The following is a 24,847-nucleotide window of genomic DNA, read 5'->3' on the forward strand; positions in this document are numbered from 1 at the left end:
TTGAAACGTATCTCCACTAGCTATTGCCAGCTCCAGAGGGCAGAATTAAGGTTGTGGGGCAGGCTGGCATGTAACTTGATTCTGTATTTCCTGGTTTTCAGAGGTTTAAATATATTGATATTCTGGCAGGTACAAGACAAGGCTGGTCAACCTTAACTATGTGTTAACAAAGTTTTTGGCAATGAATATTACAATTCACTTGCTCAAACCACCTTATAAATATTAACTAATTAATCCACACAACACTCTTGGAAGGTAGATATTAGAGCTGTTTGGGAAGTTTAGTCAAAAATTAAATTTCAGTAAAAAAAAGTTGTAAACTTCTGCAAAATTTCTAATACATTCCCCCCCGCTCCTGTTTTTTTTTTGGGGGGGGGAAGGGGGAGGGTAGCTCTAATAAGCGTATTGATCACTGAAGTGACTTACCTAAGGCCAAAAAGAAAGTTCAGTGGAGCCAAGATTCGAATTAACAAATTCCTTATTCCCAATGTCATACTCATTCCACTAGATCTAGTGTATTCCTTTTTCTAGTGTAGTATGCACAGTATTATTAAAAGAACTAAAGAGTAAAAAAGTTACATCAGACTATCCTTCACATAGGTTCCAAAAATATAAAGCTATAATTAAAAAGCAGTAAATAATAATAAAGAGGTTCTATCACACCAAGCCTGCAGTAATTGGTCTTTATTTACCATCTCGGTGGAATTCAACAACAGAAGTAGAAAGAATGGGATTATTCATAGACTCCAAGTAACAAGCCTGCTCTCTGATGATTCTGCATTTCCAATTGCATTTAGACCTGTCGGTTAGACATTTTTTAATCCATTTAATATGTGCTGTGTTCATTTTATCTCTTTCTAGTTTTTCATCAAAATATTATGTGATACCAAGTCAAACACCATAAAGAAGTCTAAAAATATTACATAAACATTACTACCTTTATCAACCAAACTTGTAATCTCATAAAAAAGGTATCAAGTTAGTTTGAAAGATCTATTTTCCAAAAACCCTTATTGATTTGTGTTAGTTAGGTTACCCTCTTAATTCTTGATTAATCAAGTCCCATATCAGCTGCTCAATTATCTTGCAGGAATCAGTGTCAGGGTGACATGCCTTTAATTACCTGGGACATCACATTTACCCTTTTTTAAAATTGTCATAACATTAGCTTTCCTCCAGTCTTCTGGAACTTCCCCCATGTTACAAGACATATTGAAAATCAACATTCATGGTCCAGCAAGTTCCTAAACTAGCTCTTTTAAAACTCGTAGATGCAAGTCATCTGGATCTGCTGATTTAAAAGTGTCTAACTTGAGTAACTTCTGTTTAATATTCTTCAGCAATACCAGAGGAATGGAAAGAGTGTTATCATCATATAATGAGACTATATCATCCATCGAAAATACAGTATACAACTATTGAACACTTTTGCTTTTTCTGAATTATTATTGACAACTCTACCAACTCCATTTAGTAATGAAGCTATATCTATCTATCTAGGCCATAGATTGCCCCTTGTGTCACTTTGCTTCACTTATCAATTTTCTATTATTCCTAACTTGTGATTTACATTAATTTTCATCAACTTCTCCTTTCTCCCATCTGTGTTGAGAGAGAGAGAGAGAGAGAGAGAGAATGCACTGTCTTCATTTTTCCACTAAACCAGGTCAGTTTTTAACCAGTATGACCTTTTATGGGATTGTGGCTTTTTGGCCATCTAGTAGGGTGCCCACCACTTTGCACAAAGGAAGAGAATTAATAATTTCACACCTATAATTGCATGTGTTTTTTTCTTCAAAAAAAAGTTACAAAGAAAAACAACAAACCAAACACATTAATTATGTAGTTTGATCTAAATATGACTCCTCCCTTGGGAATTACAGAAATAATGAAGATAACATTTCAAATAAATTCCATCCTTACTGGTTGAATCCTAAGTGGCTGGTGGTATACAGCAGCACATTTGCAGAGGTAATCTTTTTTCAAAGAAACATATAACAGCTTACATTTTAATATAGTAAAATTATCATTAGCTTATTATATAAAACAGTGTTTCCCAAACTTGGGACACCGCTTGTTTAGGGAAAGCCCCTGCTGGGCCAGGCCAGTTTGTTTACTTGCCGCGTCCGCAGGTCCAGCCAATTGCGGCTCCGATTGGCTGCGGTTCACTGCTCCAGGCCAATGGGAACTGCTGGAAGCGGCGGCCAGCACATCCCTCAGCCCATGCCGCTTCCAGCAGCTCCCATTTGCCTGGAGCAGCGAACTGCGGCCAGTGGGAGCCGCGATCGGCTGGACCTGCGGATGCGGTAGGTAAACAAACCAGCCCGGCCTGCCAGGGGCTTTCCCAGAACAAGCGGCGTCCCAAGTTTGGGAAACACTGCCTTAGTGAATAGATCCAGAGGTCCTTCCCCTTCTCTGTGTTTTACTGAAACAGTCTTTTGTTTCTATTTATAGACAGAGCAATACCTGTCTTGTAAAAATTCCTTTTTTTTTAACTTTAAGTGGTTTTGATTGTTTGCAGTTGCCTCTGATGGTTTTCCATTGAAAGTTTTAGTATTGTGCAAGGTGAAACAAATGAGCCTTGCAATGCATCACCAGCTACCATAGTGGGTAACAACTCTCTTCTGCCTGAATGGGTCATCACTGAGACACTTTATGCTCTGATGACTATTTTTTACTCCAAGTCCTTTCAATATAAATACATATATGGGTATTATTTAAGTATTTCACAATTGTTAGGAATCTTGACAAGTTACGAGCTTTCTGTATATACATTACATTGGGGTTCCCAAACTGTGGTATGTGTACCCTTAGGAATAAGCAAGACATCTCTGGGGGCACGTGGGATAAATTGTGTAATGGTGGATTCTATGTATTAATTTCTTTATTTATTGAATTTTTATAATTTTCATAAGTTTTATAACACTTTGGGCATTTGTTATATAAAATACAGTCGTTTATTTACTTCAAGATATACCAGTGAGAACAGTTACATAGAGATGCTGGCATACAGAGGCCTCACCTCCAATCACTGTACAGCATGGGTTCAGTTGCCCAGCAACTGTTCAGTGTAACTGAGCTCAGAACTTAGGGTTTTCTTTTTGGTTGTATATGTTGCACAATAACTATATCTGTACGTAACAGTGAAATATGGACAGTTGGCTAAAGACAGTTAGTGTTAAGAAGAACACACATAGTATCAGTCATGAGAAGGGTAAGGGTATGCAGGCAGCTGCTAGCTCTGGAAGGGTGTATGCAATAAGAATAGTTAGGGAACCTCTGCATTACTCTATATAATAAATATCCTGTTTGGTGTAGTGAGTTTGTCAGATCTGACATGAGAGTTGTTTCCAAAGAAGGGGGACCCTTTGCTAAGGAGCCTCTGCGTCACAAACCCCAGGAATATGACTACTGTGCAATATGATGTCCGTGGGGCAAATTTCTTCCTAATCCATAGCAAGTTAATCATCATAGGCCCCTAAAATTTGTTAGCCTGTCTAGTATTATTGCAGTTGATATTCCTATTATTTTTGTCAATGTAACAGTGCAATCCAACCCAAGTATGGGGCAACATGTAGCCACATTGTCTGAAGAGTAGGGCGGACACCAGACTATTAAGTTGAGATGCACAATCTGGTCCCTGTTTCTCTCTTGCTCCATGTGGCTCCATGTGCCAGCCCTTTTGCTTATCCATCCAACCCCTTCCCAACTACAACCCCCACTTGATAATAAATTGGCTTTTGTTTCTTTTTTTCCTCATAAGAGGATCGCTTATGAGTTTACAAACTACAACCACTCACCCTCAAAAATCTCACAATATTTTTTTTCATTTCCTTAGTTTCTTTTTTTAAACTGGACTAATATTTTTTACATATTTAGTGAACAGTATGCAACACCTGAAGCCAAGAACAATTTGCATCCCCCTTAAATTGGAGGTTTTCAACTAAAGTAACTGCAGCATACAGCAGCTATGATACTATGCCATGAGTATCATAGCCATCATCACAAATAAGAAATACAGGAGAAATTTATTAATTATGTTCTTTCAATTGTCTGTCATTGATGGCTAGCTGTTGAGTGCATTCTTAATGGGTAAGCAATAGCAGAGCAACATTGTCTTATTCTGTATAGTTATTAAGTTGATGTGTATACATACAGTGTTTGTCAGGTGAGTTTACTAACAAGCTTCTGTTTCCTTCTGCTTGAAATACTAGTTTATAATATGCTTGAAGGAGTCTATTAAACTGGATGGGTAAGGTGGGTAGCATCAGAATGGATGGTTGAAACACAAGCTAATGTGTAGCCAGAAGCAGGCTAAGCCAGAAGTAGCCTAAGCCCAAGCTGAACACCTGTCAGTTGATTTAAGTCATGATTGAAATAATTTTCTTTATGAATTATCTGAAAAGGCCACTTGGTTTTGATTTTGTTCAGCATGTTTTCTCTTTGCTATGAAATACAATACAATGAACGGTATGTGTCAGATTCCAATGGCTTCTTTGCCCAAATTGAGAGATATTGTAAGTCACACATCACTGAGGGTGAAATTCACCCTCTGTGAAGAAGAACAGCCCAAGGCCTACGCACTACTTAATTCCTCTGTAGATTTATTTTCAGAGCTACAGTGTACTTTTTTCTGGCCTTCTCACATGCCAGGAAATTAATCCTTAGTGAGTGTTAAGGAATATAAGGGGGAGATTTTCAAAGGTACAAAGTGGGTAGGCATCCAGCTCCCACTGAAAGTTGAGGCAATAGAGCACCTAACTCCAATTCCTTCCTTTCAAAATCTCCCCTATGATACTACAGCTTTAATATGGAAGAAACAGAAGAATGTGTACAAATTTAAAAGCTGAAACATACAACTCTTTATACCTTCCTATTAGCATTTTTTCTTTTCTTCTTGTCCCTCAGCATGTAAATTTCTTCAACTTAAATTCCTTTACACTCACCTAAAAATGAGTAAATGACACTTTGCATTATAAGTGAGAGACGTTATAGTTTCTCTCCAAGTAATGCAGCCTTGTGAGATTCCATTCCTCCAGGGCAAGTATGTGTCCCCAACCCTAGGCCAGGCCAAGTTTGTGTTGGTATTCATTCTTGGTAGTCCATCGATCCGATGATGACAAATCTGAGCAAATCATCTATTGTTGGTCTCATGGTGTGCCCTCTGATGGCTGTACAAGCCAATTCTAGAGGTGCACATTTTGCTGCAGATGGTGCATGGGAAGTTCGCAGTCAGTGGGTTGTGCGCTGCTGATGCTCTGTGATGTCGTTCGCGTGCCTCTTGTAGACGCCGGCAGCAGTCTTCCTCGAAGGTGATGCAGGTATTTCTGACTGTTGAACGCCACTGTGTTCTGTCGCTGGTGGTGTCCTCAAGGTCCCTGGGTTTGATACTGCTGTACTGCAGATTGGCTTTGATTGTGTCCTTGTAACATTTTTGTGGATGACCTATATGCCGGATGCCCTGGGAGAGCTCACCATACAGAAGCTGGCGGGGGATTCTGTTGGCATCCATGCGGCTGACATGACCGGTCCAACATAGCTGTGACTTCATGATCATCATTTTGATGCTTGTCATTTGGGATCTCTCAAGGACCTTGAGATTGGGCACTTTGTCTTGCCAGCGGATCTTCATGATGTTGCAGAGGAAGCGCATGTGGAATGCTTCGAGCTGCTTGATGTGACGCCTATATAGTGTCCATGTTTCACACCCGTACAAAAGAGATGAAAGAACAGCAGCTCTGTACACAAGCAGTTTTGTTGACATCCGGACGTTGTGATGGTTTAAAACTTTGACATGCAGATAGCCAAGTGCTTGGCTTGCTTTGGATATTCGTGTGTTGATCTCATTATCCAGTGATCCATCACTGAATATGACACTACCCAGGTATTTAAAGTTCTCCACTACTTTAAGCTGAGTGCCATCAGTGGAGATACTCAGGGCAGAAGTATGTGATCCAGGTACAGGTTGATGGAGAACTTCTGTCTTTCCGAGGCTGATAGTTAGTCCGAAGAGTTGCGAGGCCTTGGCAAACTTGTTGACAATGTGCTGAAGATCATTTTCAGTGTGAGCCATGAGGGCACAGTCGTCAGCAAAGAGTGCCTCAAGAAGGAGTTTCTGCACTGTCTTAGTCTTTGCATTCAGGCGACGGAGGTCAAAAAGTGAACCATCGTGCCGGTATTTCAAATATATACCTCGATCCAGATCTTTCATTGCATGGTTAAGGACGCATGCAAAGAACAGGTTAAATAAGGCAGGAGCGAGAACACATCTTTGTTTCACGCCGTTGGTGATGTTGAAGGAGGCAGATGTGGCTCCATCAGACAATACTTCACCTGTCATGCTGTCATGAAAAAGGTATATAATCTGGACAAATTTTCTTGGGCAACCAAGTCGTGTTAGAATAGTCCAAAGGGCTTCCCTGTTGACAGTATCAAATGCCTTTTTCAGATCTATGAAGACAGCATACAGGTGCATGTTCTGTTCAATGCACTTCTCTTGTATTTGTCTGACAGCAAACACCATGTCAACTGTGCTTCGGCCAGGTCGAAAACCACATTGACTTTCAGGTAGATTTGCCTCGGAAATACTGGCTATTAGGCAGTTCAAGATGATGCGGGCGACGATTTTCCCTCGAACAGAGAGGAGGGATATGCCTCTACAATTTCCACATTCTGCTTTGCTGCCTTTGTTCTTGAAAAGAGAGACAATAGTAGCGTCGCGTAGGTCCTGTGGTATGTTTTCATCCTCCCAGATGCTGATGATCACACTGTGGAACGCTGCTAGTGCTGCTGGACCTGCTGCTTTGTATATCTCTGCTGGTATCCCATCTTTTCCAGGAGCTTTTCCTGAACTCATCTGGCTAACAGCTTTCTTAATGTCATCTATAGTGGGCGGAGAGTCGAAATCTGTCAGAGCAGGTTGTTGTGGAATTTCATTGAGGATGTTATTATTCACGGTTGATGGTCTATTGAGAAGGTTGCTAAAGTGTTCTCGCCATCTTTCGTTGATGCCTTCTTTATCTTTAATCAGCGTTGTGTTGTCTGATGAGAGCAGTGGGGTGGTCCTTAGTTTAGAAGGTCCATAGACAGTCTTAATAGCTCTGAAGAACATCTTTGAGTTGTGGGTCTCAGCATAGTGCTCAATTTCTTTGGCTTTGCTCTTCCACCAGTTGTCTTGTATCTGACAGAGGTCTTTCTGTGTTTTGCTCTGAAGGTACTTGAAATGGTCCCGTTTGGAGACTGAGGAGGGATCATTCTGCCATTTGATAAAGGCTTTTCTCTTTACTTCCAGAGCTGAGCACATTTCTTCTTAGTTCTCATCAAACCAATCCTGATGTGTTCTTTTCTTTGGTCCAAGAGCTGTTATTGCTGTGTCAGTCACCATCTGCTTGAACTGGTCCCACGTTTCGGTTGCAGTACTGATCAGTTGTCCGTGGGATGTCAGTTTGTCATCAAGACTCTTCTGGAAATTGTTGAAACATTGAGCATCCTTCAGTTTGGCCATGTTGAAATCAGGTCGCACATGCTTAGGGCGTTTGTGCCAAGAGGGAGCGATGTAAAGTTGGAGAGACGTCCTGAGTAATCTGTGGTCTGTCCAGCACTCTGCGCCTCGCATTACTCTGGTGATCAGTACGTCTCAGATGTCTCGCCTTCTGACAATTGCATAATCTATCAGATGCCACTGTTTGAACCTAGAGTTCATCCACGTCGTTTTGTATTTATCAGCTTGTCTGAACAGAGTGTTAGTAATTGTCAGGTCATTTTTAGAACAAAGGCTCAAAAGGAGTAGTCCATTGCTGTTCATTTTGCCTACCCCATGTGGCCCGGTTACTCCTTTCCAGTTCTTGTTGTCAGCCCCGACTCGGGCGTTGAAATCTCCAAGTAGGAGTAGTTTGTCTGTTACAGGTGTGGTCTTGATCAGGCTGTCGAGATCGTCATAGAATTGTTCCTTTGAGTTGTCAGAGCATGTTAGAGTGGGTGCGTATGCACTAATGATGGTGGCATGACGTTTGGCATTTAGTGGGAAGCATAGTTTCAGCAATCTTTCATTGATACCCACTGGAAGGTCTGGGAGTTGATGCATCAATGAGGTTTTTATTGCCAGACCAACTCCATGTATTCTGTAAAGTATCAGAGGGGTAGCCGTGTTAGTCTGGATCTGTAAAAGCAGCAAAGAGTCCTGTGGCACCTTATAGACTAACAGACGTTTTGGAGCATGAGCTTTCGTGGGTGAATACTCACTTCGTCCATGTATTCTGTCCTCTGTTTCAGTCTTACCCTTCCAGAAGAAGGTGTAATCACTTCCTGGTTCACTCAAGAAACCTTCCCCAGGCAATCTTGTTTCACTTAATGCTGCTATATCAATGTTGTAGCGGGCTAGTTCTCGAGCAATGAGAGCTGTCCTTCTCTCAGGTCTTGCAACAGCTTCTCGATCCATGAGGGTACAAACATTCCATACACAAATGGTAAGTTTTCTCAAATTTTTCTTTTGGTTTCAGCCGCAGACTGGGTTAAACTGCCAGCCGCGGCTTGCTGGCCAGCTGTTGTAGGGCAGGCAATTTTTAGGCCACCTTTTCTAGGCCCCTACCTTACTAGGGTGAGCAGTGCTGTCCTAAAGAGGGCTGCTCAGACGCCTGGGATGCTGCCGGGCAACTCTGCTGCCCCAAGTACAGAGCTGGACGACCACCTATCCACAGGCTGCCTGCATGCAGGATTGGGACTACGACTCACAGTAGTAACCTCCACCTGTCTCTTTGCCCCTCCCCCATCGCCGCAGGACTTGGGTGGTATGATGATGATGTTTGATGATTTGCACAGGACCTGTGCGTGAAAGCTTTTTAAGTGGTAGAGCTGCTGCACGGGAGCAATCCCACTCTCTCGACCTTAGAAGCCAAACACCAATGGTACGAAAAATCGTCACAACTGGTAACTTCTCTGGTTGCAGTGGATGGCCTTGACGTCTTTTGTGCCTCGTCAAGCCCTTCGCTTTCCACAAAGCGTTGCAGAACCACCTTCTTGGCCGTTGGATCATAGTGATCTCTTTCGCCCAGTCCGCCGGAGCTGATGTTGCATGCGGGTAGGCATATCCCTAATTCACTGAGGGTTTGGGTCCCATCAGTTACACTCACCTGGTTTGGCTGGCCTGCCGAAGCCATTGCCCAGGGTGTGGCCACTGCGCATGCTGCAGCTACTTGGAGCCACAGGTGAGAGCTGAGTGACAGGTGGGGACCAAAGTGGATGGACTACTCCCAAAGGGGTATGACAAGTCACCCCATCAGAGGTACTACCCCTCCCTGGGCACCCCCATACACCCCTATTACTTACTATTGTTATTAATATCAGCATGGTTAAGGGTAGATGAATAAATGTTGTGCCTGGGTAGGTAAGGATACATGACAATTGTTCATGGTTAAATGGATGTATAGCCAGATGTCTTCAGTGCTGGCAACCTTCCTTATATTCTAAGAGCAGACTGACATGAAGTCAACTCAAAAACAATTTTTTCTCATACCTAGATAACCCCATCACCCCCAGAGACTGGATTTCCGAGTAAGGCTTTAACAAGTGTGTGTGGGCAAGTATCACAGAATCCTTTATTTCACCTCAGAGAGGATGGCCATTTTCAGTCAGGCACTGCACTTTATTTCAAACTGACAGTTCTGTTAATTCTGTCAATGCAGGAACCACTCACAACAAATGGTAATAGCATACATCTTGTGCAAAGATTTGGCTTACCTAAAGAATATTTTGTGTGATCAGTTAAACTGACTGGTAGAACCCAAGGGCTTCCAGGCTGTATTTTCCTTTTGTCTGTTTAATTGAAAACATGAAATGTCAGAGGAGGTAGAATTGGATGAGACAGTTAATTTCTATTGATCAGGAAAGAAGAGCTGTGCACATTTTAGCTGCTTCTTCTTACCATGCTAGCTCCTTTGGCATTTTCAGCAGGGTGATTTTGTTGTGATAGGAGGGAGGGAATGAGGAGGTTAAAAACAATTGTGTGCACTCCTCCATTTTAGCTGTCAGTCATTAGGATCACGGAGGCTACTTCTTCACCCTTCAGGCAGTTCTGTGACTGCAGCTCAAAATGAGCCCTGTCTAAGCAGAAATGTACAATTATTCCAATCAAATGATTGCTGGCCTACACAATACAATTATCCAGCTTAATTTGGAGGAGGAATTAATTGAAGGATGATTTTCTATTTTGCATAGAAGGTCCCTCTGAAGGGATTTCATAAAAAGAAAATTGAATGCTTGACTTTTATACCTTTGAATCCCTAATAAAATACCTCTCTTTTTTAATCAGAAGTTGACTGTTCTGGTTCTTCTCTTTTAGGAATAGGAGGAATTTGTAATAGTAAAAATGATCTGTTAGATTAACATAGAATCAATATTTGTAAGGGGTTGGGGAAGTGCTACTTTGTAAAAGCTTTTCTTTTTTTTCCCTTCCACAGATGAATATTGATTGAAAGGAGGTTTCAGTATGAATTGTTATGCTTGGCTATCTCTTCTGCTAACACTTGGTCATCTATGGCCTTGCCTTCCAAGTATGCAGAACCATAACACCCACAAAATGAACCAACCTTTTGCAACACTTCAGAGAGTGAAACGTGGCTGGGTATGGAGCCAGTTTTTTGTGTTGGAAGAACAGATTTTAACAGAGCCTTTGAGTGTTGGCCAGGTATGTTCTGTAGGAGATACAGTAACATAGAGTGCAATGCTTTGACTTAACAAGTTGATTAACAACTGTTTGCATCACATAAATCTGGCCATGGACAGAGCAATCACCTCCAGTGATTTGGAAGTCTGTGCTCAGAAGCAGGAGGGAAAGCACATTGGCAGAAAGGTTTGTCAGATGTCTGCACATTTGCCCTTATTATGGTCCTAATCTTACAAACAGGAAGATAATTGGAGGGTTAGAGCCCTACATATGCCACGCTTTTACCAGTGCTACAATATAAGTCCTTCACCTTCCTCAACACCAAATTCATTACGCAATTAAAAGTAAAATCACACACAGTAGATGTTGACATCAGACTTTAAATTTCCCTTTTATCTTCTGAATGAAAGCTAAGGACTCATTTATCAACATCTGGCAATTTGCTTATGCTATTTTTGGCACTGTATGGAAGCAGCCATACTGAGTGCAATGCAGTTTACAAACAGTATTTAGCATGATTTTCTATTACACTAAGTAGCAGGTGATTTACCCCTCATTAATTTTTAATGAAGCAGATTAATACTAAATCCTTTTACCACTGAGAAGCTATAGGAACCTGCATGGTTCATTAGATTAATGTAAGCTTTAGCACAATGAGCAATTATTTTTCAACCTCTTTTAAAATTGTGCATTAAGATAATTTTCTCAATGAGCTCTCCCTCTCTGCTTATTTATTTTTATTAATTATTATTATTATTATTATTAATTTATTTGCCTTTTTTTAAAAAACAGAAATAATTGTAATCTCTAGATCTGGTGTCCTTTTCTGTAAGGCACTTTCTAGATGAATGAACTGAAATAAGTTTAACCACTAATTAACTAGCACTAAAATTTAATTGGGCCCAAAGGGTGTAGTGTTCAAAATTCATTAATTACTTTTTTACAGCTCTTTCAAAGTAACTACTGTGGAAGTATGATGTCTCACTTCTAAAGGAGCAAGTGTAGATACAGCATATGCTTTTGTGGCTAGGAATTTAATTTCATGCCAAAGAAATGCTATGATTTCCCTGACCCTTAATATAATTCTTATATTCTTTCTTATTTGTTCTTCACAGTGCTACAGGTAAATTGATATGGAATTGTAATTGAGGATTATGATTAACTTATTGCTGTTTAAATCAGCCACGTTTACTTGTGATTTTCCACTAAGAAGCATATGGTGTGTTGTCAGTAAGGAAGTGATCAGTCTAAGATCAGCCAGTGACTTTTTAGGGGAACTGCATCAACAAGAGTCCAAAGACAGACTGTCTCTGTTATTAACTGTCACTTGTTCCAGCTCACAACTCCCCTACACACTCTGATTGTACAATCAGAGCTTATGTTTCTGTAACTTCAATTTTGAATCAGTCCCTCCTAGATTTCCAAATGTAAACAAATCTTATGAATCTCTTTGCAGTGATCACATTTGTGAAAAGATGTGTGTCCATCAACATCACATTTGGAATTATTTTGGGGATGTTCTATGGCTGTTTTATGCAGAGGTCAGAGTAGATGATCACAATGGTCCCTTCCGGCCTTGGAGTCTATGTATTTATAACCCCAGATACATTCTTAAACCAAGTACATAAAACCTTTTGGGCTTAATTCTCATTTGTAATACAGGACCATTTACTTTGCTGTTATGCCCCTCTGACTTAATATAATTTACATGTACTCTAAAGTCCTTTTACGTCACCACGGTAGTGCAAAGAGATCTTAGTATAAATAATAATTAGGTCCTTTTATGTATCTGCAATAAATGTTCAATATAAGAAGTCTCCTATTTTTATGTAATACGGTCATGTCACCTATCACAATCTTTTGGTTACAAGGATGGTAGTACAACATTGGTTAAGGTTGAGACCAGTTGACTGTTTTACAAATGATTTTTCTAAATGGTATAAAATCCACTGGCTTATGTGGTTTGCCTTGAAAATCAGTGCATCCTATGGGCATCTGGGGGTAAGGTTAGTGGTAGAGCTGGTTGGAACATTTTCATTGAAATTTAATTTCATGAAAGCTGAAGAATATCATAGCGATATTCTGGTTTTGATTAAGTATTTGTTGGAAATGAGAGAGGAGAAGAGAGAGAAAGAGTCTCTCACACTCTATAGCTTGGTGGTTACAGTACTAGCCTGGGATGTAAGAAATCTAAGTCCAAGTCTCTATAAGGCTCATTCTGATCTGGGATGAAGGATTCTGCTCAGAAACAGACAGAACAGGCACTTAAAACTGAGTCTCCCATATCTCGAAGCATTATCAACAAGATCTGGTTGTGATCCAAACCCAGACATTTTGAACCAATTACATTTCATAAAAATATTTTAAAAGTTTGGGTTTTGTTCCAAGGGGGAATGAAAACAATTTATGAAACCTTAAAAGTTGCTACAAAACAATTTTTTCATCCTCTATGTCTAGTTAATGGTCTAAATGTGAGGTTATTTAAGCAAGATACAGCCCCTGCTAAAATAATAATGTGACATCAAAATGTTTTGGTTCTTATAACACATTTTTTTGCACACACCTGGAGCTCAAACTATTATGCTGACCTTCTTCACAGTTATATCAACTACCTAGGACTGATCTCAGTTAATGTCTAGCACCTACTGTCCTTGTGGGGAAGCAATATTTTAAAAAGTCATTCCAGGTAAAAGTTGGGTCTACATTGTAGCTAGAGCCAAGGTGACGCTCCAGAGTTATTTGTACATGTGCAGCAGTATGTTATTCTGTTGCAAGTTAGTTTTTGTAGGTAACCTGATCTCAGAGTAAGTGTGTGGATCAAGGTGACCTGCTGTAGTCATTGAACCTGAGCAACTACCTTGAAACCTATTCCATATGCAAGGCCAGTTAGACCAGCAGAACAGCAGGGTCATAATGTGTGGATGACATGGTGGTGTGCAGAGAAGAGATTTGTGTTTATTAGGAACTGGGAAACCTTTGGGGAAAAGAGGATCCTATACAGGAAGGATGGGCTCCACCTAAACCAAAATGGAACCAGAGTCCTTGAATGTAAATTATAAAAAGGTCATAATGGAGTTTTTAAAGTAATGGCTGGAGGAAAGCCAACAGGTACACACAAGCACACATTTTGGACAGAGACATCTGTTAGGGGTTGGCTTATTAAGGGGATACTCAATAGCCAACTAAAGAGAAAGGATAGAAGCTGATAAAGTACAGGAAGGAACCTGAAGAGAAACAGTCAAATGAAAAAGAGTCCCACTCAGTTATATCACATGAAGGCAGACCACTAGATATTGACTTTTTTTTTTAAGTGCTTGTATGCAAATAGTGGAAGTCTAAATACTAAACTTGAGCGCCTGGTATTAAATGAATATATTGATATAAAAGGCGTAAAGGAACAATTGTAATCAATGGGTCACAGTAATTCTAGGATACAAAATATATAGGAATGACAGAGTAGGGTCATGGTGGTGGGGGAGTGGCACTATATGTGAAAGAAAGCATTGAGTTAAAAGTTGTAAAACCTTAAATGAATCAATTGCTATGGATGGAAATCACATGCTGATGTAATGACAGTATAGCACTAGGAATATATCTACCATCTAACCAGGATGGTTATGGTGATTGTGAAATTCTCAGGTTGATTAGAGAAGCTATAAAAGCAGAAACCCAGTAATAATGGGGGATTTCAACTATTCCCATATTGATTGTGTGTATGTCATCACAGGACAGTAGACGTAATTTTGGATCAATTTGATACATTAACAATAATACGTCACCAGAAACAGATGGTATTCACAAAAGAGTTGTGAGAGAACTCAAATATAAAATTGCAGAACTACTAACTGTGGTATGTAACATATCACTCAAATTAACCTCATTAGGTCATGGGATAAGAGGGAAGGTCCTCTCATGGATCAGTAACTGGTTAACAGATAGGGAGAAAACAGTATAAATGAAGAGTCAAGTTTCAGAGTAGCAGCCATGTTAGTCTGTATCCACAAAGAGAACAGGAGTACTTGTGGCACCTTAGAGACTAACAAATTTATTTGAGCATAAGCTTTCATGGGCTACAGCCCACTTCATCAGATGCATAGAAAGGAACATATAGTAAGGAGATATATATACACATATAGAGAACATGAAAAGGTGGGCGTTCCCCTACCAATTCTAAGAGGCTAATTAATTAAAATAGCAATTATCAGCAGGAGAAAAAAATTTTTTGCAGTGATAATGACAAGAAGGTGTGAGGATACTTAACATAGGGAAATAGATTCAATGTGTGTAATGGCTCAGCCATTCCCAGTCTCTATTCAAGCCTAAATCAATGGTATCTAGTTTGCATATTAATTCAAGTTCAGCAGTTTCTCATTGGAGTATGTTTTTGAAGCTTTTCTGTTGCAAGATTGCCACCTTTAAGTCTGTTACTGAGTAACCACAGAGGCTGAAGTGTTCTCCTACTGGTTTTTGAATGTTATGATTCAGTTAAGAGTCAGTTTTCACAGTGGAGAGAGGTAAATAGCAGGGTCCCCTAAGGATCTGCACTGGGATCAGTGTACTTCAACATATTCATAAATGCCCTGGAAAAAGGGGTAAACAGTGAGGTAGAAAAGTTAGCAGACAATACAAAATTACTCAAGATAGTAAAGTCCAATGCTGATCGAGAAGAGTTACAAAGAGAACTCATAAAACTGGGTGACTGGATAACAAAATGGCAGATGAAATTAAGTGTTGATAAATGCAAAGTAGTGCACACTGGAAAACATAATCCTAACTATACATATGAAATGATGTGGTCTAAATGATCTGTTACCACACAAGAAAGAAATCTTGGAATCATTGTGAATAGTTCTCTTAAAACATCTGCTCAATGTGTAGCAGCAGTCAAAAAAGCTAGCAAAATGTTAGGGACCATTAGGAAAAGGATAGATACTAGGACACAAAATACCATAACACCATTATATAATTCCATGGTACCCCCACACCTTGAATACTGCGTGCAGTTTTGGTCACCCCATCTCAAAAAAGATCATTAGAATTGGAAAAAGTACAGAGAAAGACAACAAAAATTATTAGGGGTTTGGAACAGCATATGAGGAGAGATTAAAAAGATGGAGACAGTTCATTTTAGAAAAGAGATGATTAAGGGGGAATATGACAGAGATTTATAAAGTCATGAATGGGGTGGGAGAAGTGTTATTTACCCCTTCACATAACACAAGAACCAGGAGTCAATTAAATTAATAGGCAGCAGCTTTAAAACAAACATAAGAAAGTACTTCACACAATGCACAGCCACCCTGTGGAATTTGTTCTTAGGGGATGTAGTGAAGGCTAAAAGTATGACTGAGTTAAAAAAAGAATGAGAAGTTCATGGAAGTTAGGTCCATCAATGATGCAAGCCCTTGATCTTGATCTCCCTGAACCTCTGACTGCCAGAATCTGGGAGTGGATGACGGGATGGATCAATTGATAATTATCCTGTTCTGTTCAGTCCTGCTGAAGCATCTGGCACTGGTAACTGTCAGAAGACAGGATACTGGGTTAGATGGACCACTGATATGATTCATTATGGTCATTCTTATATACTGTGAGGTTGAATCCTACACTTGGGAGCTTTCTGAGAATGTGTATTGTGTACATACCTGCAATCTGCAGGGCTCCTTCTGGACCTGAGAGCAAAGCCTCCAGTTTAACAACTGATATTCTAAATACTCTGAAATCCACATGCACACTCAGATTTTACTTTAGAAGTATTTTCAAGGAAAGTACCATTTTGTAAATAGAAAGAAAATGAAAGACTCTAATAAGCAGCAGCATAGGGGTAGCTCAGGGGTTTGAGTATTAGCCTGCTAAACCCAGGGTTGTGAGTTCAATCCGTGAGGATACTACTTAGGGGTCTGTGCCAAAAATTGGTCCTGCTAGTGAAGGTAGGGGGCTGGACTCAATGACCTTTCAAGGTCCCTTCCAGTTCTAGGAGATTGGTATATCTCCAATTATATATATAGGTAATGTAATCATGGTGTATATGCTCCTCAGTTATTTTGTGAACAAGGGGACTGAGTGTGATCAAAGGAAAGCAATTGCTGTGACTTTCATCAATGTCAGCATGATCAAAGAGGTTATTGAGAATCAGGAAATGTATTTATAATCGTGAAAATGTGGAAAAATGTGGAATTTGCATTTTTAGAGAGAATGTTTAATTTTTATATTTTGCAAAAAAATTAAAAAATACAATAGAATCCCATTTATCTGAGCCTCCATTATCCATTTTTCCATATTAACTGAACTGGGGCTGACAGCGGGAGCCCTGTTGCTCAGGTCTGAAGCTCTCCAGATTATCTGAATTTTTGATGATCTGATCTGGCCCCAGTCCCACTTAGATTATATAAACAGGGTTCCCCCATATCAGTAAAACATTGTGTTAAACTGATACCAGTATATATTGTGGGTAGGAAAACTAAAATTCAGTGTTTAATTTTAATCACGGAAAAATTATGGTTTTATGTTTTTGTTTTTTTATTGGAAAACTTTGCGTTTTTTTTTTAATAATGGAAAACTAGGATCCTTGTTCATAATAGAGATCCATAGTCTAAGGACTGGAGTAAGCTTGACAGTGACAGGTCACTGCCATCAGTTAAAACAGTAATTTGTGTTTATAATAAAAATAAACATATAAAAATAAAGAACACCTCTCCGGGGGTGTTCTGATTCATCTAAGAACCACAGAGGTTTTTGCACTGCCCCTGAAGAGAAGTATAGAGTCTAAGCCTTTCCTCCTTGCTGACTACAGCTTGTAGATGTCCTCCTCGTCATAGCTAGAGCTAGGTTAAAAAAATGGACTTTTTTTTTGCTAAAAAATGCAGATTTGGTTTGATGAAACATTTCATGAATTCATGTTGAATTTGCACAATTGCTGTGGCTGAAAAAAAAAGAAAAATCTGAAAAAGTTAAAATGATTTTTCAATTCAAAAGGGCTTTTCATTTTGAATTGTACTTGGATTTTATTTATATTTTAAAGATAAAAAGTCCAAATGTTTAATTTTGGATTAAACAAAATGTTTAGTTTGACCTTAAACATTTTTTTTAATCTGTTTTGCTGAAATTTTTTTTTTTTAAAAGTAGGTTGGCCCAAAACTTTTTTTTTTCAGGTCAGCCACTGAACTGACAAATTGGTTATTTGCACACATCTACTCACAGCCCTTCAGTTACCGTCTTCCTTCCTCCCCAGGGTCCTTTCAGCCCTATTGGGGCCATAGAGAGGCAAAGAGAAAGGCCAGTCTGATAGCTGAGTTGCAGTGAACTGTTCTCAGAAAGTGTCCATGTGCACCCCACAGGTGCACCTCAGTCAAATTTAAAGCTCTGAAAATCAGAAAATACAGAATTAAGGTTCACATCATCCCCACCTCCACAAGTTTAACTCTGTCCTGTTTGAGTGATGCCACAATCTGCCCCAACAGACATTGTAGCATTCTATCCTTCCATATGATATGGAACATTGCAGAGCACACAGAATGTGGGTACAGTAGGATAAACTGTCAGACCACATCCACACTAAGGCAAAAGTCACATTTAAAGCAAGCTTAGTGAAAACCAACTGGATCTGCCTGGCCTCCACTCTACCACTTCCCCTACACTGAGCAAACCACCCATTAATCACCAGATGTTACCACCCTTTGGCCATTGTACTAAGGAACATCACCTGAACTTACGTCTGCCTTGTAGTGCACATACACAACCAGACTGTTACAAATTCCCATGGCTAGAACTCGCTATTGTGCTCCTCTGCTTGCACAGACAACATAACTCAACACTGAAACCAGGGGATTGTGATCCTTTTGGGAACATTTGCTCTTTTCCGCATACCACAACATGAACTATGTCATCCTCCTGCAAGTAATCCCTGAACCAGTCAAAAGAGCTGTCCCCAACTCAGTAAAAGGCAGATCAAGTGCATGCAGATAAATGAAGAAATACAATTGTGTGCAACACAACACATCACATAAAGTAGCACATTTACGTAGTCATTTCTCATGTCTTCTCTATCATAGATAGGGCCTACTAAATTCACAGCTGTGAAAAATATGTCACGGACCACGAAATCATACCTACCCCTCCCATGAAATCTAGCTATTGGAAGGAGGGAGAGGAAGGCCCCCAGCTCCAACTGCTAGTCCCCTCTGGACTGGGGATGGACAGGACTTACTCTTCCCCTGAACAGATCAGACCCACTTCTGGGTACCTACTCCAGCTGCAGGAACTTGCCGGAGGTGGGTCTGATCATCCCGATGCTGCGAGAGCGCCCCAGCCAGGGGCTCCTAGCTGCTCGTCCCGGCTGGGCTGGGGAGGCACAGGATTTGCTCTTCCTCTGCATGGCAGACACACCTCCAACTCTGGCAACCTCCTGTAGCTGCAGGAAGCTCTGAGGCTGCTGCCCAATCCCAAAACTTCCTGCAGCTGTGGGAGGTACCTGGAGGTGGGTCTGATTTCCCCCCAAGGATGGCCATTCAGGGGAAGAGCAAGTCCTGTGCCTCCTCAGCCTGGTCAGGACTAGCAGCTAGGAACCTCCAGCCGAGGTGCTCCCAGCAGCATGGGGGAGATCAGCCCCACCTCCACCTCTAGGAACCTCCAGGAAAACTCCAGGGGTGCTGCATTCAGAGCCCAGGTTTAAAGTCAGTGCAGAAGTGAGGGTGGCAATTCTGTGATCTCCCCATTACAACAGCTTTGCATCCCCTCCCATGACATCTTTTTGTGTTGGGACCCCCATGTTAGAACACAGTGAAATTTCAAATGTAAACATCTGAAAACATTAAACTGACTAATTTTCATATCCTATGGCTGTGAAATTAACCAGAATGGACCGTGAATTTGGTAGGGTCCTAATCATAGGGCACCCCTGGTTGAAACGTACTTACAGTATTACCCCAGTGGCTCTTGCCAGCTCCAGGGCGGAAGAGTTTAGCGTGTGAGAAAGGACAAGGCTGGTGTGTACCTTAACTCTGTATCCTGGTTTTTAGAGGTTTAAATATGGGTGCACTTGACATTCTGGAATGCTATGAGACATTGCCAGTTAACGGTAAATATGCGTTAGTGAAGTTTTTTTGGCAGTGAATACCCACAATTACAGCCCACATGAGGGACTATCTCTCTGCTCATGGTACACTGCCACAGTAGTAGTCAACAGAGGCCCTGATTCAATATCCCCCTTGATAAAAAAGAGAGGGGGATGGCTGGCAGTTCATTCTTCACAAGGCCATGATGGAACTCTGACATGACTTCTTTTCCCTGGTCCCAAATAGCGTTGATTTGCCAACTTTCAGGGTGTGATATAGAGCCCATTTGTTTCACTGGCTTTTACAGAGAAGAAGGGAACAGTGAAGCACTAGCTAATGGGTTGTGATTTGTATTTGGAGGGAGCGTCTGCTTGATAGAAGGAATGAAATGACTGAGACTGGATTTTTAATTTTATATAATTGGCAGTGTGTTCAGAGATTGTGTATGGGCACTGTTTATGATTCAAAATCAAAAGGAAATAAATGGAACATTATAAAATAAAAGACATGTTGGAAATTGTTGTTCTCATAATACCATAATTATAGATCTTTGGCATGTCAGAACTGCATAAATGGTGACAAAAGTGCTGTTAACTGGTGTTAATACTAAGAAAATAATCATGACATCATGAACAAATGCGGCTGGACCAAAATGATCTCTGTGGCTCAGCCTGATTAGAATATACCTCATCATAAACCTAGTCTTAGCTACAGGAACATAAACCACCACCTTGTAAAGAAATGGGAAACAGCAATCAATTATTTCAAAATAAATAGCACAGAATTACTCCTCCCCCCCTCCTCCAAATGGCTTTGTATACATTTACTATTACTGTACAGGTACAGTGCCACTCTTGCTCAGATTTAGATTTACTATTGTTAATAGTATAGTGTAAGAGTATAGTATAATAGTATATAGTACAATAATATAAGAGTATATAGATAAATATATATAATAAAAATATAAATATATATATATACTCATATTATTGTACTATATACTATTATACTATACTATTAAGAGTAACATGGGGTACTGAAGGGATGAAAAACTGTTCAACTTTTTTTTTCTCACATATATAGATAGATAAATTATATAATATAATTTCTATCTATCTATCTATCTATCTATCTATCTATCTATCTATCTATCTATCTATATGTGAGAAAAAAAAAGTTGAACAGTTTTTCATCCCTTCAGTACCCCATGTTACTCTTAATAGTATAGTATAAGAATATAGTATAATAGTATATAGTACACTAATATAAGAGTGTATGTGTATATATATATATATATATATATATTTCTCTATATCCTCATATTATTGTACTATATACTATTATACTATACTCTTATACTATACTATTAACAATAGCAAATCTAAATCTGAGCAAGAGTGGCACTATATATATATATATATATATAATATATATATATTATCTATCTATCTATATGTGAGAAAAAAAAGTTGAACAGTTTTTCATCCCTTCAGTACCCCATTACATAGGTATATAGGGCCTGATTCGGCAAAGCACTCAGACATCAAACAGTGATGTCAATTGAAATTAATCGTGCTTAAAGTTAAGCAGGTGCTTAAATGTTTGGCTCAATTGTGGCCATAAATCAACAACAACAACAACTACTGCATGGTTGGATGGATATATCACAATACCCTGTAGCCTCAGCTTAGTATAAGGCCCTAAGAATTCTCACCGTGGAACAGACTCATATAGGTCTGAACAAAAAAAGCTATAATTCTTTTGATTTGTTATCCAGAAAATAAATAGTTATCTTTTTCCCTTGTAGCTGAAGTCTGATTCCGACAAACATGATGGCACTTTCAAATACATTTTGACGGGGGATGGAGCGGGAAGCATTTTTACTATCGATGAGTATACAGGTACAATTCATGTGACACAGAAGCTTGATCGAGAAGAGAAACCTTTCTACACTCTAAGAGCACAGGCAATTAACAGGAATACCCAGCTGCCCGTTGAACCTGAGTCAGAATTTATCATCAAAGTTCAGGATATCAATGATCAGGAACCAAAGTTCTTGGATGGACCTTATGAAGCTACTGTTCCAGAGATGTCTCCCGAAGGTAAAAGAAAGTCAAGAACCAAACTCTTTTTTCCCACTTTGCTGGACAGTTATATTATTTAAAAATATTTATATCCTATTTTATAGAGTGCCTTTCATTCAGAAGGGCTCCAGAGCATTATCCCAAAGGGGAGATCTAACCCTTCAAAGACTTACAATGAAGGCTTAACTTTAATATGTGAGTAGTCCTATGTTTACCTTTAAGCATGTGGGTAGTTCCATGTGCATAAATCTCTGTAAAATCAGGGTCAAAATGAGCAGATATATAATTATGTATACATCCCTTCATACACCAATGAAACACAGCCAACTTCTAGGCTTGAAAATAGTAGCTGCTGAATATCAGGACACAACAACATTACATTTCAAGACAGGCAGAATATTGTATCAAGTTGAGGTTGCAAAGGAGAAGTGAGGGAAACAGAATGTAACATTCAAATTTAAAGTTGGCTAAAACACCACTCCTCTAATCTCTCAAAAAGTGTCACATATCATGTTTACTGGTCACATCCTGTCTGTTCTTCAGGCTTATATCCATGGAAAACTAACACTATACATTTAAACAGCAAGGGTCTATAACCTCTATTGACTCTTCTAAGTACATAAATGTGAGATCAAACTAAATGAAAATTACTTATTAACCTCTTTCAGGCTACTCTGAGTCTGTATAATGATTAAATCATAAGGTTTTATTATACTCCATGTAACACACCATGTACTGTAAAGGGAACAGAAGAGTGCCATTCACATCATGGGTAGTCAGTATTTTCCCCCTAATTTAGTTCCAGATTTTGAGTTTAATAATCTGGTTTATGCTGGGGATTGTGTGGGGATGCAATAGGGTGGCGTGGAGCTGCACTGTCCAAAGGTGCAATTCCTTCCCAATCTTTCTGGCATGTAGTGAGAGTGTTCACACTTCACCATCCTTTAGACTGGTGACATTTGTTCCCTAATCCTCGCCCAGTCAGTTTCTCTCCATTCGGGATGAACAGTGCTCTGGAGGTGCAATAAGGGAAACACCCCTGTATTCATTAAACATGGAGACGGAAATTTTCCCTGCCCCTTGGATACGTTGCACTAGAGGGGAAGGGTCTTGAAGGTAATTTGTTTTCCCTCTATGTCCCTGCATCCTTATGTTAGGACCAGACAGAATTTGGACCAGGATTTGGAATATGTCTGGAAGGTTGGTACTGAAGGTAATAAGTAAAGATTCCCTCCTGTCAAAAAAGGAAAATTAGGAAAAGAAAGCAACTGGCACAAATGAGCAGGTTATAGATAACTATCATGTCCAAATTGTCCTGAAAGACAGGAAAAAAATAGATCCTTTAAAATTTACTCAACAGATCCCACTAGTCTCTTTAATTACTACCTACATCTACTTCAGTTATTTCCATTGCAAATAATACTGAAAAGAAAGTCAAACATTGTGCCAGTTAAAACAGTGTGAATTAATAAGCTCATTACCTCAATAACATCAGTGATCATAAAAGCTAATAAAAACTATGTATCATTCAGCATTACCCATTTACTGTTAGGGCAGCTTCACTGAATCTGTTACAGCCTCACTAAGAGATGTAAACTACAACTTCCTGTGACAGTCTGGATCTCGGCTACCAAGCAGGAGAGATTTAGTCCAGAGGCCAGGAGGCAGTGCTTCCCTCATGTAAATATAGTAAAGAGATTCAACCCAGTATTGGGATATATGATTTAGAGTGTGTTCAGGGCAGGGGTGGCTCCAGGCCCCAGCACGCCAAGCGCGTGCTTGGAGCAGCATGCCGCGGGGGGCGCTATGCCGGTCGCCGGGAGGGCGGCAGGCAGGCCGCCTTCGGCGGTGTGCCTGCGAAGGGTCCGCTGGTCCTGTGGCTTCAGTGGCCGCCTGCGGGAGGTCCACCGGAGCCGTGGGACTGGGGACCAGCGGAGCGCCCCCCGCAGCATGCCGCCGTGCTTGGGGCGGCAAAATGTCTAGAGCTGCCCCTGGTTCAGGGTGAGTGTACTGTCATTGTTCCCATCCCCTCTCTCTAATAAAGTGGGAGGAGAGGAAGTGACAGTTGGAGGAGAAGAGGGGGATGGTGGAGGGACAGAGGCAGGCTGGGGGGAACCTGAGAGAGACAGAAACAAAGTCTGTGAGTAAACTGAGAGAAACAGGCTGAGAGGAAGAGCAGCCAGATGGACAGAGGGAAACCAGAACTGAGAGAAACCGTGAGTGAGTGGAGAAGCTGAGGTTGAGCAGGACAGACAGAAGTGCAGGAGAGGGTCCCCTGAGTCAGTGTGTGTCTGATGGCATGTTCCTGAGTAATCGTTCCTGTAGGCTCCTGAGCATCAGATCTGGTCATCTCCTGTCAATGATTCATAATTCTCCAGAGATCTGGAACAGGAGAACCAAAAGTCCTTCAGATCCCATGGGTCTGGTTTAATGTGCACTCCCTCAAGTAAGCACCACCGGAGTCAAGTCCATCTTTTCAGGAAGTCAGGAAAGGCACTTAGGGCTCAAAGATTAACTTGGGTATTAGACAGCACCCAGTGAGATATCTGGGGAGAGGGGAACCTAGAACTAATAATAATAATAATAATAATAACAATAACAATAACCTATAAGATAATAGCCTGTACATACTGAGATAGATATAGGGTTTTTTTCTGTATTTAGAGAGTTATATTTAGTTAAGTGCACTTAGTAGTAAGTTAAAGTGTGTGTGTTTATTCAAATAGTTATTTTTATTATATATATTCTTCATATATTTTATGTTATTGTAAGTAGATGGAAACCAGTTCCATTTGTTTTGATTTAAATAAAATCCCTGGGTTTTTTTGGTTTTTTTTTTACAACCATCTTATCTATCATTAAATAACGATTTATCATGGTGTAACACCCACACCCTACCCCCAGCTGTCATCTGCTGAGTAAATTATACCACCATTATGATGGATCATTACTAAATCATGGTCAGTGATTTGGGGATAGGGTGACCCTTGGATGTATTTCAAAGTATAACATGATAACCTACTCTGAGAGGCCAGTTTACGTTCATTTGG

At 40.1% G+C, this 24,847-nt stretch overlaps 1 protein-coding gene and 1 long non-coding RNA gene across 7 annotated transcripts in view; one reads left to right on the forward strand and one right to left on the reverse strand.

Moving 5' to 3' along the window:
- CDH19 (cadherin 19) overlaps positions 1–24,847 on the forward strand; it is a 97,172-nt gene that overhangs the window by 27,595 nt on the left and 44,730 nt on the right. For 2 of the 6 annotated variants that reach the window (XM_039526780.1, XM_039526781.1), the window contains exons 2-5: positions 8,945–9,076; positions 9,516–9,574; positions 10,455–10,681; positions 21,521–21,815. The exons of 1 other annotated variant lie outside the window; for it this stretch is intronic. In XM_039526780.1, coding sequence (XP_039382714.1) covers positions 10,484–10,681; positions 21,521–21,815 — 493 coding nt within the window. In that variant the 5' untranslated portion in view covers positions 8,945–9,076; positions 9,516–9,574; positions 10,455–10,483. Of the gene's footprint in view, positions 1–8,944; positions 9,077–9,515; positions 9,575–10,454; positions 10,682–21,520; positions 21,816–23,778; positions 23,799–23,909; positions 24,014–24,134; positions 24,244–24,847 lie in introns of those variants that run through there. 3 more of the 6 variants (XM_039526787.1, XM_039526785.1, XM_039526783.1) reach the window with 3 other exon arrangements.
- Positions 700–19,664, reverse strand: LOC120398965. Its single transcript, XR_005594848.1, has 3 exons — positions 19,576–19,664; positions 17,859–18,022; positions 700–799 (listed from the first exon to the last, which is right to left on the reverse strand). It is a non-coding gene; the product is annotated as an uncharacterized LOC120398965 (long non-coding RNA).

The sequence above is a fragment of the Mauremys reevesii genome, linkage group 2, assembly GCF_016161935.1.
Source record: "Mauremys reevesii isolate NIE-2019 linkage group 2, ASM1616193v1, whole genome shotgun sequence".
NCBI classification, from domain to species: Eukaryota; Metazoa; Chordata; order Testudines; family Geoemydidae; genus Mauremys; species Mauremys reevesii.